The sequence below is a fragment of the Nomascus leucogenys genome, unplaced genomic scaffold (assembly GCF_006542625.1).
Source record: "Nomascus leucogenys isolate Asia unplaced genomic scaffold, Asia_NLE_v1 000907F_72361_qpd_obj, whole genome shotgun sequence".
NCBI classification, from domain to species: Eukaryota; Metazoa; Chordata; class Mammalia; order Primates; family Hylobatidae; genus Nomascus; species Nomascus leucogenys.
The window spans coordinates 17,101-36,058 of record NW_022096212.1 but is presented as its reverse complement, the minus strand read 5'-3'; the positions used below and the strand labels follow the sequence as shown (position 1 = coordinate 36,058).

Genomic DNA, 18,958 nt, shown 5'->3' with positions numbered 1-18,958 from the left:
CTTGAACCGAGAGGGCAGCACGAAGTCGCAGCCGCGGGCCAGCGAGGCCAGCTCCTGGCGCAGGTCGGGGTCCTGGCGCAGCGAGCGCTCGCGGAGCCGCATGCCGTCGGCGCGCAGGGCTCTCCGCGGGCCGGGCCGGGCGCCGCGCTCTCGGGGCAGGGCCGGGCCGGGGCCAGTGGGGCGCTGCAGGCGTGGCCCGGGCTCAGCGCGCTCCATGCGTCGCCCGCCAGGCGCTCTGGGGCCGGGGCCCGCGCCGCGCGCATTCCTCAGGCTGAGGAGGGCGCATGGCGCTGGGGGTGGGGGCGGCCGCCCCTCCCGACCCGCGACTGTGCAGACCCGGCTGCTCCCGGCGCTGCTCTCCTCTCCTCCTCCTCCGCTCCCCGCACTGCCCTCCGCTCCCTCCGGTCCTCTTCTCTCCTCTCCCCGTTCGCTGCGGGCTGGGCCGTCCGGCCGGGCAAGGGCGCTTTCTGCACCGCTGCGGCCGTCACGTGGCTCGCCCTGGAGCGCGCATCAACAGGTCCCCGAGAGGAGAGCCTGGGGACGGCCTCGGGGACCGAGGCGAAGGCGCTCCCCGCGAGAAGTGAGGTCCCCCCCGCCACGACAACACCAGAGCTGGCTGCAGGCTCGGTGCCGGCTCCGGCTCGCCCCTCCAGAGCCCAGGGAACGCCAAGTGCAGCTGCGCCTCCACAAACACACGCACCGCAGCCCCGGCATCCTGGCATCCGGGCATCAAAGGGCGCCGGCATCTCCGCCCCTCCCCAAACTTCAGGAGTTTCTAGAATACAGCTAAGCTGCAGTGGGCATCCAGGATCTCGTCTTCTCTGCCACTGCTCACTGTGATAACTGCGCTTGTTTGCAATCGTATTTAGAACAAGAAAAGAGGGGCGGTGGAAAAGGGGGACGGGCAACTTTAAATAAGGATGAGCTGACATTCCGGGGGCCTGCACCTTCATCCCACCGGGAAAGAGACGGGTTACCTTCGGGCTGAGGGACAGAAACTGGTCACATCCCTGCCAGGCTGGACGCTGTCAGCAGAAGGCCTCCCGGATCCCCGATCAGGAAGGTCCTGCGTGACCGCCTGTGTCTGTTACAGTCAATGAACCTCCTTGGACCGGTCACTATCACCCCGAGTCAACAGCGTGCACTGGGCTCTCCTGCTGCCGCACGCTCTGTTGAGTCTGGAGAAACGCAGGATGACACGGATCTACCACTGTGCGGTCACGCAGAGGAGTTTCCCTGCCCTGAAAAACGTCTGTGTGGCACCGACGCACCCCTCGCTCCCTCCTAACCCCAGTAACTCCCGATCTGTTTCCTGTCTCCATCGTTTTCCTTTTTCCGAGTGTCCTAGACTTGGAACCAGCAGTCTGCAGCCATCTCAGACTGACCCTTTCTTCTCCTGCAACCTTCCACACTGCCCCCAGTGCCCCTTCCAACTCTTCTTAGGGGTTCGCCCCCTCCACTTCCTTCTGTTCTCCAGCCATCCCCGGATCCCTCCATCGTTCTCACTTCCTCACTGTCCTTGAGGATTCAGAAGTCGGCCTCTGACCCCCTCTAAGTCTCCAAACGGAAGCTTAAAGACAGCACCACAGGGAATGTGCCCAAACCACCAGGACATGATTTAAACAAGTGCACCCAGTCACCCACGATGCGGGGCGCAAACTCACAGGGCAGAGGTGCCGTCCAGTCACCCACATGTAATCCCAGCACTTTGGGAGGCCAAGGTGGGCAGATCATGAGGTCAGGAGTTTGAGACCAGCCTGGCCAACATGGTGAAACCCTGTCTCCACTAAAAATACAAAATTAGCTGGGCGTGGTGGCAGGCACCTGTAATCCCAGCTACTTCGGAGGCTGAGGCAGGAGAATCGCTTCAACTCGGGAGGCAGAGGTTGTAGTGAGCCGAGATCGCACCATTGCACTCCACCCTGGGGGACAAGAGTGAGACTTCGTCTCAAAAAGAAAGAAAAAAAAAAAGGAAAAAAAAAAAAAGACTTTTGGAACACAGCCTCAAAATCCTGAAGTGCACACATACACAGAGATTTAAAGACTCTGACCTGGAGCCCTCAAACCACCTCTGGATGCAGCCCCACTGCCTCCCTGGAGCCCCTACGTCCTGTCCCGATGCAGAACCCGCACCGCCCGCCCCCAGTGGAGCCACAGGGCTGTCTACACGGGATGGGGGAGGGACAGGGCCGTCCACACTCGACGGGGCCCCCATGGGGCTGTCTATCCACTACTGTGTACAGGGACGGGCCGTCCACACTCGATGGGGCCCCCATGGGGCTGTCTATACACTACTGTGGACAGGGACGGGCTGTCCACACTCGACGGGGCCCCCACGGGGCTGTCTATCCACTACTGTGGACAGGGACGGGCCATCATAGCATTGTTTTTGCACCACAGGCTAGCACGGAATCTGCGAGGCCTGTTTTCAGCCTGTTTCCCCCAAATTCCTACTCTGATGAGACGACATTGCCGTCTGGGCCAATGAAGCCCCTCATGGCACCCAAATCTCCACTGTCCTTCTCCCGTCCGGACACAATTGTACCATCAACCTCTAAAGCTCCTAAAATGCCCAGAAGACCTTTATGCAAAATTTTCATAAAAATCTCTTCACTTTTCATTCTCATTAAACATACTTTTGTTCAGACGGCTTATCTTAGGATAAAAATGTGCCTTCGATGAGCAAACGTAATGGCTTTTCTGAAATCCTAGATTTGAAAGGCTTACGAAGGCGACCCATCCTTTGTGAGAAAATGTTTTTCTGAACATCCAAAGCTAAAAGCATAGCTAGTAACAGGCAAACCCATGAGACATGAAGATGGCCCAGAATGCTGTCCTCACCCTGCAGGTGCCATCTGCAGAGCACGGCTTCCTCCCTGTTTCAAAGGCCCTGAGAGGACAGGCTCCAGCGGATTCAAAACCCGTCCACCTCATCTCAGGAAACGGCACGGTTCTCTGTCAACAGACGGGGAGGGAGGGATGAGGCTCTTTACACAGTTTCCATGGTTGCAGATTCTCAGAGGTTCCAAGAAGGGTTCTGGACACCTTCCTTCCTCCTCACAACGAGACTCTCATCGGTGCCCACTATGAAAACGTGAATAGGTCGTTGTTACGAAGGCAGTAAGAACTGAACGCAGACAGGCATGCACCTGATACAAAAGCTACAGTCCCTGGGCAAGCTCACGGCTCCTGCACGAAACCTTCAGAAACCCTGAGCTCCTGCCCTGAGGGTTCTGGGTGCTTTTCTGTCTTACAACATGTTTGCTAAGAACTTCTAATGACACGTTAAGATAAGCACACCTGTGTGTATATGCACCTATGTATGTGTATATGCACCTGTGTATGTGTGTATGCACCTGTGTGTGTGTGTGTATGCACCTGTGTGTGTGTGTGTGTATGCACCTGTGTGTGTATGGACCTGTGTGTGTGTATGCACCTATGTGTGTGTGTCTGTATGTGTGTGTATGCAACTGTGTATGCACCTGTGTATGTGTGTTTGTGTGTATGCACCTGTGTGTGTATGCACCTGTGTGTGTGCACCTGTGTATGTGTGTGTATGCACCTGTGTGTGTGTGCACCTGTGTGTGTGTGCACCTGTGTATGTGTGTGTATGCACCTGTGTGTGCACCTGTGTATGTGTGTGTGTGCACCTGTGTATGTGTGTGTGTATGCACCTGTGTGTATGCACCTGTGTGTGTGCACCTGTGTATGTGTGTGTATGCACCTGTGTGTGCACCTGTGTATGTGTATGCACCTGTGTGTGTGCACCTGTGTATGTGTGTGTATGCACCTGTGTGTGTGATGCACACGCACAGACGTGTTTACCTCCAAATACCCCGTTCTAATGTTCTAGAATGCTGGCACCCGGTCTGATAAAAGTCACAGGTTAGGTGGATACCGGAACTACTGAGTAGCTTCCAGAAATTGAGAATAACTAAAGAAACGGACAGAAATTTAATCAAGGAGGTGCAAGACGTGTACCCGGGGAAGTACACAACGTTGCTGAACAAAACCTAAATGAACGCAAAGTCCTTTGTGGATTGGAAAATACCGTTAAGGTATCAATTACCCTAAATGGATCCACAGATTCAAAGCAATCCCAATCAAAATGCCAACAGGCTTTTCTTGCTGGAAAGCAATTTTTAAAGAATAGGCTTGGACTCACAGTATCTGCTTTCAAAATCTGCTAGAAAGTTACACCAATCTGGAGAGTGCCATGAAGGTGAGGGGATGCACATACAGCAATGGGATGGAAATATTAATAAACCAGACGTACGTACTCAACTGACTTTCAACAACACAATTCCATGGGGGAGAAAAGACTCTTCAATATATAGTGCTGGGGTCATCCAGATACCTCACCTCATACCACGCAGAAAAACTGACCTGATCGAGCTCTCGCAACTCAGTGAAAACATAACCCAATTGAAAAAGCAAACACACGATCTGAACAGATGTTTCACAGTGGAAACCACATGAATGGATAATAAGCACGTGAAAATCGCTCAGCGCCACCAGGCCGCAGGGAAATGCGATCAAAACCATGCAGTACTGGCCGGGTGTGGTTGCCCTCGCCTGTAATCCCAGCACTCTGGGAGGCCGAGGCGGGTGGATCACCTGAGGTCAGGAGTTCAAGACCAGCCTGACCAACATAGTGAAACCCCATGTCTACTAAAAATACAAAATTAGCCGGGCGTGGTGGCGGGCACCTGTAATCCCAGCTACTCGGGAGGCTGAGGCAGGAGAATCACTTGAACTGCAGGAGGTGGAGGTTATAGTGAGCCGAGATCGCGCGCCACGGCACTGCAGCCTGGGTGACAAGAGCGAAACTCTATCTCAAAAAAAAAAAAAAAAAAAAAGCAGCTCATCCACATGAGGTTCTTACTTCCCCTTATAAGAACTTACTTTAAAGAGGCATTTGGGGTACCCCCTAGCAGAAGCACCCTGGCTCGCAGCATCAGCCCATCGATACTGGCATTTTCTTTCTTTTTTTTTGGAGACAGGGTCTCACTTTGTTGCCCCGGCGGGAGCGCAGTAGCACAAGCATAGCTCACTGCAGCCTCGAACTCCTGGGATCCTCCTCCCTCAGCCTCACAAGCAGCTGGGACTTCAGGCCATGAAGCACTACCCCTGGCTGATTTTACTATTTTGTAGAGATGGGGGAGTCTCACTATGTTGCCCGGGCTGGGCTCAAACTCCTGGCCTCAAGTGATCCTCCCTCCTCGGCCTCCCAAAGTGCTGGGATTGAGCCACTGCACCCTGCCAATGCTCACATTTTCTAATTTGTACCAGTTTCTCTTCCCCAAAGACGGGAAGGAGCCACTGCAAGCACCCCTTTCAAACACAGAATGCAATCTCTCTGCTCAGTAACGATGAAGGCGTAGGGTAATGTAAAACAGCCATGGCAGCGCTGGTTATGTCTGCTTTGGATGCACCACGTCATGTTTTCACATGGGCATGCCGTTCCTTTCACCCTTGGCTGGGGAGTTCAGCGGACCTAGTGTGAACCCTCCTGACAGCTCATACTCAATCCTGTATATGTGTGGGTGAGAAAAAGCTGTTTTATGTATGAAAATCTCTTCCTCTGACCCCAGCATCGCCCCTCCCTGGCCAGAGTTTGTAGCATGGAACTGCATCCTTCACTGTTAACATGACCTTGCACATTCTGTATACGGGATGGACAGGAACAAGCTCATCTTTTTTTTTTTTTTTGAGAACGGAGTCTCGCTCTGTCGCCCAGGCTGGAGTGCAGTGGCGCAATCTCGGCTCACTGCAAACTCCGCCTCCCGGGTTCACGCCATTCTCCTGCCTCAGCCTCCCGAGTAGCTGGGACTACAGGCACCTGCCACCACGCCCGGCTAATTTTTTGTATCTTTAGTAGAGACGGGGTTTCACTGTGTTAGCCAGGATGGTCTCGATCTCCTGACCTCGTGATCCGCCTGCCTCGGCCTCCCAAAGTGCTGGGATTACAGGTGTGAGCCACCGCGCCCGGCCCAAGCTCATCTTTTTTGTCCCAATGAACACACACATCCTTCTAAGTTATTCACTTCTTGAGATTCAGCTGAAGTAAGCCATAGGTTCCAAACACGTAGACATGTTTAAGGCAAACTTTTAGTCCCCAACAACTCAGTCACTGGTTTTTGAAAACTCTCGGCATCTCCTAAGTGCAGAATCCTGCACCCTGCACACCTTGGCTGCCACGCCACGGTCCACATGCATCCTTCCTTCTGCTTCTCCCATCAGACCACTCCAGTCGCTCAATGTGACCTGAACATCTCATTTTTTTTTTTTTTTTTTTTTTGAGACAGTCTCTCACTCCGTCACCCAGGCTAGAGTGCAGTGGCACGATTTCGGCTCAGTGCAATCTCCGCCTCCCGGGTTCAAGTGATTCTCCTGCCTCAGCCTCCCAAGTAGCTGGGATTATAGGTGCATACCACCACACCCAGCTAATTTTTGTATTTTTAGCAGACGGGGTTTTACCACGTTGGCCAGGTTGATCTTGAACTCCTGACCTCAGGTGATCCGTCTGCCTCAGCCTCCCAAAGTGCTAGGATTACAGGCATGAGCGACTGAGCCTGGTCTCATTTTCACACTCTGCCCGTCATCCCTCCCGGAATAGCCTCCCTTGGTCCCGCCCCCCATACCCAATAAACTCAGTGCATTTCCCAAGTTCCACCACTCACTTCCTCCTCAAAACTTTCTCCAGGAGAGAAATGACGTCTCCCTGCTTTGAACACCTTTGGAACTTAATTTCCACTTCTTAGAGCTTATTGCCTCATTTACAGAATACATCATCCTCTCACATGCACCCAAATGGCCTTGTTTGCACAGACCTGACCTTCCGTCAATATTCCCAGCCCTAGGAGAATTCATGCAAAGTCACAAAATTCAAGCATCTACCTTAGTGTCTGGCTGTCATTCAACACGTTTAAGGACAAAATGGCAGGTCATTAGCAATCCCACTGGGAAAGCAAGCCATGGAGGGGAACCATCGTTACTAGCGCACACTTCTTGAGTCCTGGCCCTCCTCTCACGTACAACCTCCTCAGTAAATGAGGGATTTGGGCAAGACTTCCTAAGGTGCTTCAGCTTTTGCAGCTCACCGGTAAAGTGCACTGGGCCAGAGCTCAAGGGATGCGTCCTGGGGCCCTGAGTCCCCTCCTGGATTGGGATCTGGAGGGCCTGAGCCAGACGGTCTCCAAGCTGCCTCCAGCTCTAGTTCACATTTTCATCGACACATACTTTTGGAAAACGCTCTAGATCCATCAGAACATGTCGGGCAACCACTGGTAATTTAGAACGCAAGGAGCTCACCTCAGATGGCCACCCACCTCTCACCCAACAAGTAGAGAGGCTGGTCCATTTTGGCTGGAAAACTGTGGTGCTACATAAATATCACCTCGTGACATGCTTATTAGTGCGGCTGATAGAAGGCCGGTGTTCAGCTGAAAAATTTCAAATGGTATAAACAAGTTCCAACGGAACATTCTGAGTATTTCAGGCTTCTGTAGTATTCTCAGACACCAGACGCAGCAGCCATACGTGTTTCTATAACATCTGGAAGCAACGTTTTATCGCTTTAAACTGCATAGTATAAAACGACAGAAAGCATTTTTAAAAATACACTGCTGTCGGCGGGCACGGTGGCTCACGCCTGTAATCCCAGCACTTTGGGAGGCCGAGGTGGGCGGATCACGAGGTCAGAAGGTTGAGACCATCCTGGTTAACACGGTGAAACCCTGTCTCCACTAAAAATACAAAAAAATTAGCGGGGCGTGGTGGCAGGCACCTGTAGTCCCAGCTACTCGGGAGGCTGAGGCAGGAGAATGGCGTGAACCTGGGAGGCGGGGCTTGTAGTGAGCCGAGATCGTGCCACTGCACTCCAGCCTGGGCGACAGAGCGAGACTCCGTCACAAAAAAAAAAAAAAAAAAAAAAAAAAAAAAAAATACACTGCTGTCTATTTGTAATTACTGGAGATTTACTACCAGATAAAGCAACAATAAAACCCTTAGGCTCATTAGCCGAGCAGAAGACATTGCTGAGAAGTGGGTAACCAACCTAGAGAACTCAAAACAAACTCTAACAGTAAGACCAACTCGGGACTATAACTGTGTGTAAATTAAAAGTAAAATCTGAAGCCCCACAACCCACTGAACAGACCCCCCACTGTTGGCCAAGAGAAACCTTATTTTTATTTTTATTTTTTTTTTGAGACAGAGTCTCACTCTATCGCCCCGGCTGGAGTGCAGTGGCGAGATGTCGGCTCACTGCAACCTCCGCCTCCCTGGTTCAAGCAGTCCTTGTACCTCAGCCTCCCGAGTAGCTGGGATTACAGGCACCCGCCACCACGCCCAGCTAGTTTTTGTATTTTTAGTAGAAATGGGGTTTCACCATGTTGGCCAGGCTGGTCTTGAACTCGTAACCTCAAGTGATCCGCCCGCTTCGGCCTCACAAGGTGCTGGGATTACAGGCGTCACCTACTGGGCCCGGCCCTAAGAGAAACCTTTAAAAACTAAGTTCAGGCTGGCACGGTGGCTCACACCTGTAATCTTATTTTTTTGGGAGGCTGAGGCAGGCGGATCACCTGAGGTCGGGAGTTCGAGACCAGCCTGGCAACATGGAGAAATCCCGTCTCTACTAAAAAAATACAAAATTACTGAGGCGTGGTGGTGGGTGCCTGTAATCTCAGCTACGCAGGAGGCTGAGGCAGGAGAATCGCTTGAACCTGGGAAGTGGAGGTTGCAGTGAGCCAAGATCGCACCACTGCACTCCAGCCTGGGCAACAAGAGTGAAAGTCGGTCTCAAACAAAACAAAACAAAAAAAACAAAAAACAACTAAGTTCCCAGCCATAACCAGATGGGAGTTTGGACACACCTCATTATACCCCTCCCGCTTTGGCAGTTTAAACACAACTGACCAGCAAAAAGGTTAAAATCGACATCGTAAGACTGACAGAACAGACTCTGTGACAAACAAGACCAAGGGCCACCTGAGGTGAGGGTTAAGTCACACACCGCCTACACTTAAAGAATAAACTACAGTTCCAACTGCCAAAGCGTTTTTCTCCAGCAGCTAAATGTCCTTTTAGGTTATTCACTAGAGACAAAGGTCTCTTTGCAGAGACCTCTGCAGAAACTCATTTTTGAGTTTCAAGAATAAAGGATGTTTTTCTTTTTCTCTATTGCTTATCTTGGCCTCAAGCTCACGCAGGCAAAAAGACTCCCTCTCTCTCTCTCTATATATATATATATAATTTTTTTTTTTTTTTGAGACAGGGTCTTCCTCTGTTGCTCAGGCTGGAGTGTAGTGGTGCAATCTTAGCTCACAACAATCTCCGCGTCCCAGCTTCAAGCATTTCTCCTGCCTCAGCCTCCTGAGTAGCTGAGGCTGCAGGTGCACACCACGCCTGGCTAATTTGTGTATTGTTAGCAGAGACGGGGGTTTCGCCATGTTGCCCAGGCTGGTCTCGAACTCCTGATCTCAAGTGATCTGCCTCCCTCCAACTCCCAAAGTGCTGGGATCACAGGCGTGAGCCACCATGCCTGACCAATATAAACAATATTAAAACATCTGCAGCTTCCTGTCAGATCCTGATGAACAGACCCCTCTGTTCCACCAGCTGTAACTACAGCTTTGACTGGAAAAGACTGATTCCAGGCCAGGTGCGGTGGCTCACACCTATCATCCCAGCACTTTGAGAGGCTGAGGCGGGTGGATCACCTGAGGTCAGGAGGTTGAGACCAGTCTAGCCAACATGGTGAAAGCCTGCCTCTACTAAATATACAAAAATTAGCCGGGCGTGGTGGCAGGTGCCTGTAATCCCAGCTACTCGGGAGGCTGAGGCAGGAGAATCGCTTGAACCCGGGAGGCGGAGGTTGCAGTGAGCTGAGATTGCACCACTGCTCTCCCGCCTGGGTGACAGAGTGAGAATCTGTCTCAAAAAAAAAAAAAGACTGATTGCAATCATTTTATCCTGATAACTACTCACCACGGACTGGTTCTGCCCGGTTGACATAGGCTGCAAAGTTGCCTCACCTTTTGACCTAGGGGGCCTAACCATAATGCATTTAAATGTTAAGTCTCCGTTCCAAAGTGAACCTGGGAGTAGGTAACATGCACGTTTGTTCAATACCCATGGGTCAGGACACGCTTCGTGAATATCCATAGCTATTCCTATAACTTCTTGAATATATACGCTTGGCCAACCCACTCAGCATAAATTCGTCTCATCTTTTTTTCCCTCCAAGTGCTTTAGTTTTTTTTTTTTTTTTTTTTTTTTGAGACGGAGTCTTGCTCTGGTGCCCAGGCTGGAATGCAGCCTCTGCCTCCTGGGTTCCAGTGATTCTCCTGCCTCAGCCTCCCGGGTAGCTGAGATTACAGGTACATTAGCCAGAGGCTGCGCTTCTCACCTGCAGTGAATAATCACCTTCTATGAAATAAATAGCGTTTCTTCTAATAAATACAGTGGGATTTTGGGAGGCCGAGATGGGAGGATTGCTTGGTCCCAGGAATTCCAGAGCACTCTGGGTAACACAGCAAGACCTCATCTCTGCAAAACGAACAAACAAACAAAAATTAGCCTGGTTTGATGGTGCACACCTGTAATCCCGGCTACTGGGGAGGCTGATGCAGGAAGTCCAGCTGTGTTTGCGCCACTGCACTCCAGTCTAGGAGACAGAGCAAGACCCTGTCTCCAAAAAATTTAAAATAAACAAAAGAGGGGCCGGGGACAGTGACTCGCGTCTGTAATTCCAGCACTTTGGGAGGCCGATGCGGGCGGATCACTTGAGCTCAGGAGTTCGAGACCAGCCTGGCCAACATGGGGAAACCCAGTCTCTACTAAAAATACAAAATTAGCCGGGCGTGGTGGCACATGCCTGTAAGTCCCAGCTCCTCGGGAGGCTGAGGCAGGAGAATCGCTTGAACCTGGGAGGCAGAGGTTGCAGTGAGCCAAGATCGCGCCATTGCACTCCAGCCTGGGCAACAGAGCAAAACTCCGTCTCACAATAAAATAAAATAAAAAATAAAATAGGAAGAAAGCCTTTCTACCTTTATAAATTGTGTGATTTTTAGGTTAACTACTGTCAATGACAGAATGTTCAGTACGTGGGACTTTCGTGTGTGTGTGTGTGGCTGGGGGTGCGGGGGGGGTCGGGGCGGGGAACAGACTCAATATGAAACCGTTTTGGTGTCTGACCCTCTCCCACCAGCCTCCACCGCGCAGCCACACGTCCGCTATGCGCGACCAGAGCCACCTGCGCAGGTGTTAGCAGAAGGAAGAGTAACTTACTACTCTCGTCCCTGCGGATCTACGGGTGCCTCGAGCGTGGGGCGCGTTCCTGGGGCTGGAGGCGGCGCCCAGGGGCAGCGCAGGGCCCGGCCCGGTGGTTCCCGGGGGGTCGAGGCCGCTGGGCCTGGGGGCGGCGATAGTGGCTGCAGGCCAGGCCCCGGGCAGCTCCCCCTCTCCCGCGGCCGGCTGGTCCCGCCCGGGCGCCTTGATCCGGCGCAGGCAGTCCTGCAGCATCCGCTGCGTGCTGGCCTCGCTGAGCCAGTACAGGAACAGCTCGTCCACCTTCATCTTCAGGACCGGCTGCAGGACCTTGCCGGGCGGCATGGCGGGGGTTGGGCCCGGGGCGCCCCCGGACGCCCGCGCCCCGCCCAGCCCCGGGGGCTTCGGTCCGGCCCGGATCGACCTCGGGGATGCGAGCACTGCCAGCTGAGCGGGCGCGGCGCAGGGAACAGGGCCCGGGCCTCGGGAACTGCGCGGACTGGCGGGGCGCGGGGACCGAGCAGGGGGCGCGGTCCGGCCCGCGCTGCTCAGGGAAGCTTCAAAACGGGCGCGCCGGCCGCGCTCCCAAACAAGGGCGCCCGCGTTCACGTCACTGCGCCGCGTCATCCGACGATGTCATCACGAGGCGACGCCGCCGCTGGCCACGCGCGCCCCGCGGCGCTCGGAGCCTTTGCAGGAGGCTTCGGTGGGGCCAAGCGGCGGCGGTGAGGACGGGGGAGAGGCTGTAGCGGCCCTCCCGCCCGAGCTCTTTCTGCCTTTCGGATTTTTAGAGGCGCGGCCCATGGCGGCTAGGCGGCCTTAGAGCTGCGGAGACGGGAGCATGCGCAGTGCGTGCCTGCCAGAGCGAGGGGGGGGGGGGAACCTCCGCATGGAGCATGCGCCCTGCGTACCGGTGGAGCAGCGGAGTTCGGGAGGCCGGTCGGGTGAGCATGCGCAGTGGCTGCCCGTGGGGCGCGAGCCAGCGGCTGGGGGTGTGTGAGCGGGTGGGGCTGGGGGACGGGAGTGCGCCTGCGCAGTGGGAGGCCCCGGGAACGAGCGAGCATGCGGGGTGCGCGCCCGCCGAGCTCGGGAGCGAGCGTGCGTCCTGCGGGAGCGCGCGAGGAAAAGATCAAACTTTTCAGTAACAATGGGCTAGCTGGGACTCAAAAGGGCCCCGTTTACGTTAGCTTTGCTTATCAAATAGTAAAGACAGGTTGGAGGAGTTGGACCCCTTTAAACGTTGGTGTTGTGGGATGAGCGTGAAGTGCTTTGAAAATTGCAAAAATCATCCACGTCCAGGGAGGTGACATTAGTTAAATAACTTTATCCAATGGTTGTTTTTGTTTCTGCTTTTAACAGGATACGTAAAAACACTGCATTATCATCTGGCACACATGCATCTGTTTCCTTTACAGCTTGCCCCGCTTTTTATTCATTTTTTATCAAAATAGGGTTTCACCTGGTGTTGCACCCTGTTAAGAGAGTAGTTTCAAGGTCTTTTATGAGCCAGGTTCTCCTACTTCTGAGCTGCATAAATCGATCTAGACTCAATAAGTAACTCTTGGCCGGGTGCGGTGGCTCACGTCTGTAATCCCAGAACTTTGGGAGGCTGAGGCGGGCAGATCACGAGGTCAGGAGTTTGAGACCAGCCTGGCCAGCATAGTGAAACCCCCATCTCTACTAAAAATACAAAAATTAGCCGGGCATGGTGGCGTGTGCCTGTATTCCCAGCTACTCGGGATGCTGAGGCGGGAGAATTGCTTGAACCCGGGACGTGGAGGTTGCAGTGAGCCGAGATCACACCACTGCACTCCAGCCTGGGCGACAGAGTCAGACTCTGTCTCAAAAAAAAAAAAAAAAAAGTAGCTGGGATTACAGGCGCCCGCCACCACGCCTGGCTAATTTTTGTATTTTTGGTAGAGATGGGGTTTCACCATGTTAGCCAGGATGGTCTCGAACTGCTGACCTCAAGTGATCCACCCACCTCGGCCTCCCAAAGTGCTGGAATTAGAGGCGTGAGCTACCACGCCCGGCCTAAATAACTCTTTTTGTTCGTTTGAGACAGGGTTTTGCTCCATCAGCCAGGCTGCGATCTTAGCTTAGTGCAGCCTTGATCTCCTGGCTCAAGCGATCCTCCCATCTCAGCCTTCCAAGCAGCTGGCACAACAGGCACACGCCACCTGTTAAATTAAATTAAATAAAATTAAAAATGCCTGGCTAATTTTTGATTTTATTGTTTGTAGAGACGAGGTCTTGCTGTGTTGCCCAAGCTGGTCTGACACTCCTGACCTCAAGCAATCTTCCTGCCTTTGCCTCTGTCTCTGCCTCCCAAAGTGTTGGGATTACAGGCGTGAGCCAGCACGCCCGGTTTAAATAGCTCATAAACGATAGTTTTGTGTTGTGTACATAATAAGTTCAATTTCAGTTTGTGTTTTATGATTCGATATAAAAATCCGAGCGTACTTGGTCACAAGAGTGTGCCATCACGCAGGAATTCTGTGAAGTTATTTTTCCTAATTGGGAAGCAAACGTTTGTGTGTGTGTGCGATGCTGTGATTTCTGGAGGGAAGTGAATATATTAATACAGTTCTCTGAGTGTGTATCAGACACAGACGTCTTTTCAAGGAACAAACGTGTTTTTCATTCTGGGTGTTTCGATGAGCTGCGAGTCACTGAGGCATCGCTGTGGTTTTGAAGGGAAAGGGCTTCCTTTGAATGCGTGCACAAGAGGGCTTTCTCTGCCAGGGTACTGGGGCGCGGTGGTGAGGCCTGGGGCCAACAGGACAGAAATCAACTCAGGGCAGAAACAGAATGGCCTTCAGTCTGCACTGGGGCCTGGGGGCTCACTCGGTGCAGGCTCTGCTGTGGGAGAACAAAGAGGTGCTGTTGGGTCCCCAAGGCTGGCAGGGCCCGAGGTGTACAGAGCTTCCTGGGATGTGGCCAGCTGCAATTATCCAACCTGCTACACACCCAGATGGTCGCCCTGCCCGTTCGGGTCTGTCTGTCTTGCAGGGGTGGTGGGTGGCCACCAGAATTGTCCTGGGGAGAGAAAGGTGAGGGCAGGCCGGGTGCAGTGGCTCATGCCTGTCATCCCAGCACTTTGGGAGGCCCAGGCGGTGGATCACCTGAGGTCAGGAGTTCGAGACCAGCCTGGCCAACATGGTGAAACCCCGTCTCTATTAAAAATACAAAAATTAGCCAGATATGGTGGCTCACACCTGTCATCCCAGCACTTTGGGAAGCTGAGGTGGGAGGCCGAGGGGTGGATCACCTGAGGTCAGGAGTTCAAGACCAGCCTGGCCAACATGGTGAAACCCCGTCTCTACTAAAAATACAAAAATTAGCCAGACGTGGTGGCTCACACCTGTCATCCCAGCACTTTGGGATGCCGAGGCAGGAGGATTGCTTTAGCCCAGGAGTTCAAGACCAGCCTGGGCAACATGGCGAGACCCCATCTCTAGAGAATATTTAAAGATTAGCTGGGCATCGTGGTGTGTGCCTGTGGTCCCAGCTACTCGGGAGGCTGAGGTGGGAGGTTGAGGCTTCAGTGAGCCAAGATCTGACCACCTCACTCCAGCCTAGTCAGGAATGAAAGACTCTGTCCCTAAAAGCATTAAATTTTAAAGAGCAGCCAGACATGGTGGCTCACACCTGTCATCCCAGCACTTTGGGAAGCTGAGGTGGGTGGATCACCTGAGGTCAGGAGTTCGAGACCAGCCCGGCCAACATGGTGAAACCCCGTCTCTACAAAAATACAAAAATTAGCTGGGCATTGATGGCGTGCGCCTGTCATCCCAGCTACTCAGGAGACTGAGGCAGGAGAATCGCTTGAACCCGGGAGGCAGACGTTGCAGTGAGCCGAGATCGCACCGTTGCACTCCAGCCTGGGCAGCAGAGCGAGACTCCCTCTCAAAAAAAAAATAAATAAAAATAAAAAGCGAGAATGGGGAGGGAAGAGTAGAGAGGAAGATTCGAGAAGACTCTGCTCCTCTGTGGGATGTAGGTCCAGGAACAAACAGCTGGGTCAGCACTTCCCGGGGTGGTGAGGAAGGAGGGAGCCATGATGGTCATAGAGGAAGAGCAGCTCTTACCTTCACCCACCTGAGCCCAGGTCTCCTGTGTGGCCACAGCCTCTGCAGCCCACAGGGCCCTACTTTGCGAGGTTCACACACCTGCAGCCTCTGCCCCCCGCCCCCCCCCGCCGTAGCTGCTCAGAAAAGCGAACTCACTCACGGCACGACATGCTCTGGATCTCAGTCGGCCTTCGCACCTGGGTGGTTGATCGAACGCTAAAGCTCCAGATCTGGAGATGCGTCAGAGGAAGCACCTGGCAAGTAGGGTCTCCCTGGTCCTGCGCCGACCCAAAGCTCCCAGCTGGGTGCGTGCAGTGAGAGGTCAAAGAGGGATCAAGTTTATATCTGCCGCTTGCGTTCTGCGTGATGACTTTAAAATCAAAACAAAACAAAAAACCCCAGCTGGGCGCGGTGGCTCACGCCTGTCATCCCAGCAGTTTGTGAGGCCGACGCGGGTGGATCCCGAGGTCAAGAGATCGAGACCAGCCTGGCCAACGTGGTGAAACCCCCGTCTCTACTAAAAATACAAATATTAGCCGGGCGTGGTGGTGGGTGCCTGTAATCCCAGCAACTCGGGAGGCTGAGGCAGGAGAATGGCTTGAACCCGGGAGGTGGAGATTGCAGTGAGCCGAGATCGCGCCATTGCACTCCAGCCTGGGTGACAGAGCGGGACTCCATCTCAAAATAAATAAATAGAAAAGTAGTGTGGGTGTGCATTCTGCAGGTTTTGGAAACACATTTCCGAGAGCATATTTCAGGTGAGGAGAGGTGGGGACTCCAGGCAGCATGCACAGTTAAGGCCGTAACTGTGGGCCGGGCGCGGTGGCTCACGCCTATAATCCCAGCACTTTGGGAGGCCGAGGCGGGTGGATCACAAGGTCAGCAGTTCGAGACATCCTGGTCAATATGGTGAAACCCCGCCTGTACTGAAAATCCAAAAATTAGCTGGATATGGTGGCGGGCACCTGTCATCCCAGCTACTCAGGAAGCTGAGGCAGGAGAATGGCTTGAACCCGGTGGGGGCGGAGGTTGCAGTGAGCTGAGATCGCGCCGCTGTACTCCAGCCTGGGCGACAGAGCGAAACTCCCTCCACATCCGTAGCTGTGGCAGGAAGGGGCCGGGAACTCTCACGGATACCTCCTCCAAAAACGGCAAAGGAGAGGATGGAACGTTTGTTGTGGAGGTTTTCCTGCGTCTTCATAAGTCCTTGAGGCTGCCCCTTTTGTCCCGAGCAGCGCCCGCCACCACTTGCTTGGCAAAATAAAACGTAAGTGGAAAAATGCTCCCTTTTCCGTTTTCATCTCTAATTGAATTCTCTCCTGACCTCTCGCTTCCCCATGGCTATGTTTCAGTTTTTGATGAGAAGGAAAAGAACTCTGTGTTTGGATAATATGATTTTCAGCAACCTTCAACTCAATTTCCTCTCCCCGGAGACAGTGTATCTTATAGGATAGAATGAAATCCCTTATTCATAGGGAAAAAGTTCCAATTTAATCTGAATATGCAGCGTGCCGCCGTGGCCGGGGTGATGGATGGCGTATGGAAATATCACGGTTCAAGCAATCAGATGTCGGAGTGCACTCTGCTACTGGAAGAAATAATGAACCCTATTCAATATTCTATAAAGCACAGAAATGCACATTGCATCGTGAGGGCCCCAGCTTTCTCCTATTACCTTACTAATCACATCTCCATTTAAAAGCAGAAAAAAAAAGGAAGCGTGGTCACAAATTAAGGATTAATGGAAGTGAGACTGTGCAGTGGATTTGGGGCCGAGGGCCAAAGACGGCCGCCACGTGTCGCTATTTACATGAAGTCACAGAGATTACGGGGACGAGCGAGGTCCCCTTGTCAGAAACTGCTGGGCCAGATGAACCTGACAAGTATCTCCTAAGAAGGATTTAGAAAAGCAGAAGATGAAATCTTTGGAGGTAATGGAGAATTAGAAGCACATCATTACCGATAAATCCTGCGACCCTGCACGGGTTGTTGACAGCCCGGAAGATGAGGCTTCTGACTTCGAGGGCGCGGGCAGAACTCAGAACCTGGGATGGGAATCGGCGGCTGAAAGCAAAAGGATTCTGAGCCTGGAACAAGCGGACCCAGATTCTAGGTGGCCAGGCTGTGTGGTTGCTTTTATCATTCTCGGAGACTTTCGGGAGGAAATGTTTGCAAAGGGCACGCAGATGGCACTTTCTTTTCTCTCTCTTTCTCTCTCTTTTTTTTTTGAGACATTTTTGCTCTTGTTGCCCAGGCTGGAGGGCGGTGGTGCCATCTCGGCTCACTGCAACCTCCGCCTCCCGGGTTCAAGTGATTCTCCTGACTCAGCCTCCCGAGTAGCTGGGATTACAGGCACCCGCCACCACGCCCGGCTACCTTTTGTGTTTTTAGTAGAGACAGGGTTTTGCCATGTTGGCCAGTCTGGTCTCGAACTCCTGACCTCAGGAGATCTGCCCGCCTCAGCCACAAAGTGCTGGGATTACAGATGTGAGCCACCGCACCTGCCCAGCATTTTCTGTCTTTCGTTCACCTCCTAACTGCATCTATTTTGGTGTCGTTCATGATAATAATAAATGTCATGCATATCTCTGATTGAACTTGGCCCTTCTTTTTTTTTTTTTTTTTTTGAGGCGGAGTCTTGCTCTGTCGCCCAGGCTGGAGTGCAGTGGTGCCATCTCAGCTCACTGCAAGCTCCGCCTCCCGGGTTCACGCCATTCTCCTGCCTCAGCCTCCCGAGTAGCTGGGACTATAGGCGCCCGCCACCACGCCCGGCTAATTTTTTGTATTTTTAGTAGAGACGGGGTTTCACCGTGTTAGCCAGGATGGTCTCGATCTCCTGACCTTGTGATCCACCCGCCTCAGCCTCCCAAAGTGCTGGGATTACAGGCATAAGCCACCGCGCCCGGCCAATTTTTTTTTTTTTTTGAGATAGGATCTCACTGTGTCACCAGGTTGGAGTGCAGTGGTGCAATCTCAGCTCACTGCAACCTCCGCCTACCGGGCTCAAGCAGTCCTCCCACCTCAGCCTCCCAATTAGCTGGGACCACAGGCACGTGCCACCACACCTGGCTAATTTTTTTTGTAGAGGCAGGGTTTCGACATGTTGTCCAGGCTGGTCTCGAACTCCTGAGTTCAAGCGATCTACTGGTCTCGGCCTCCCAAAGTGCTGAGATGGCCAGCGTGAGTCACCGTGCTGGGCTTCTGTTTTTAACTTTGTGATTGAGATACATTTCACATACCATAAAAGGAACCGTTTTAAAGTGAACAGGGGCATTTAACACATCTACAGTGTCGCATTACCACCTCTGTCTAGTTCCGGAACACTTGGGCCGGGCACGGTGGCTCACGCCTGTCATCCCAGCACTTTGGGAGGCCGAGGCAGGTGGGTCACCTGAGGTCAGCAGTTCAAGACCAGCCTGGCCAACATGGCGAAACCCCGTCTCTACTAAAAATACAAAAGTTAGCCGGGTTTGGTGGCACGTGCCTGTAATCCCAGATACTCGAGAGGCTGAGGCAGGAGAATCACTTGAGCCTGGGAGGCGGAGGTTGCAGTGAGCCGAGATTGTGCCACTGCGCTCCAGGCTGGGCCACAGAGCCCACCCGGTCTCAAAAAC

At 53.0% G+C, this 18,958-nt stretch overlaps 1 protein-coding gene across 1 annotated transcript in view; it reads right to left on the bottom strand.

Annotated features, from left to right (window-relative positions):
* LOC115833850 (serine/threonine-protein phosphatase 2A regulatory subunit B'' subunit beta-like) overlaps positions 1-12,144 on the bottom strand; it is a gene marked incomplete at its 3' end in the record, with an annotated part of 48,846 nt that extends 36,702 nt beyond the window's left edge. The window contains exon 1 of the mRNA XM_030808671.1: positions 11,293-12,144. Coding sequence (XP_030664531.1) covers positions 11,293-11,898 — 606 coding nt within the window. The remainder of the gene's footprint in view (positions 1-11,292) is intronic.
* Positions 12,145-18,958: the final 6,814 nt, after the last annotated feature.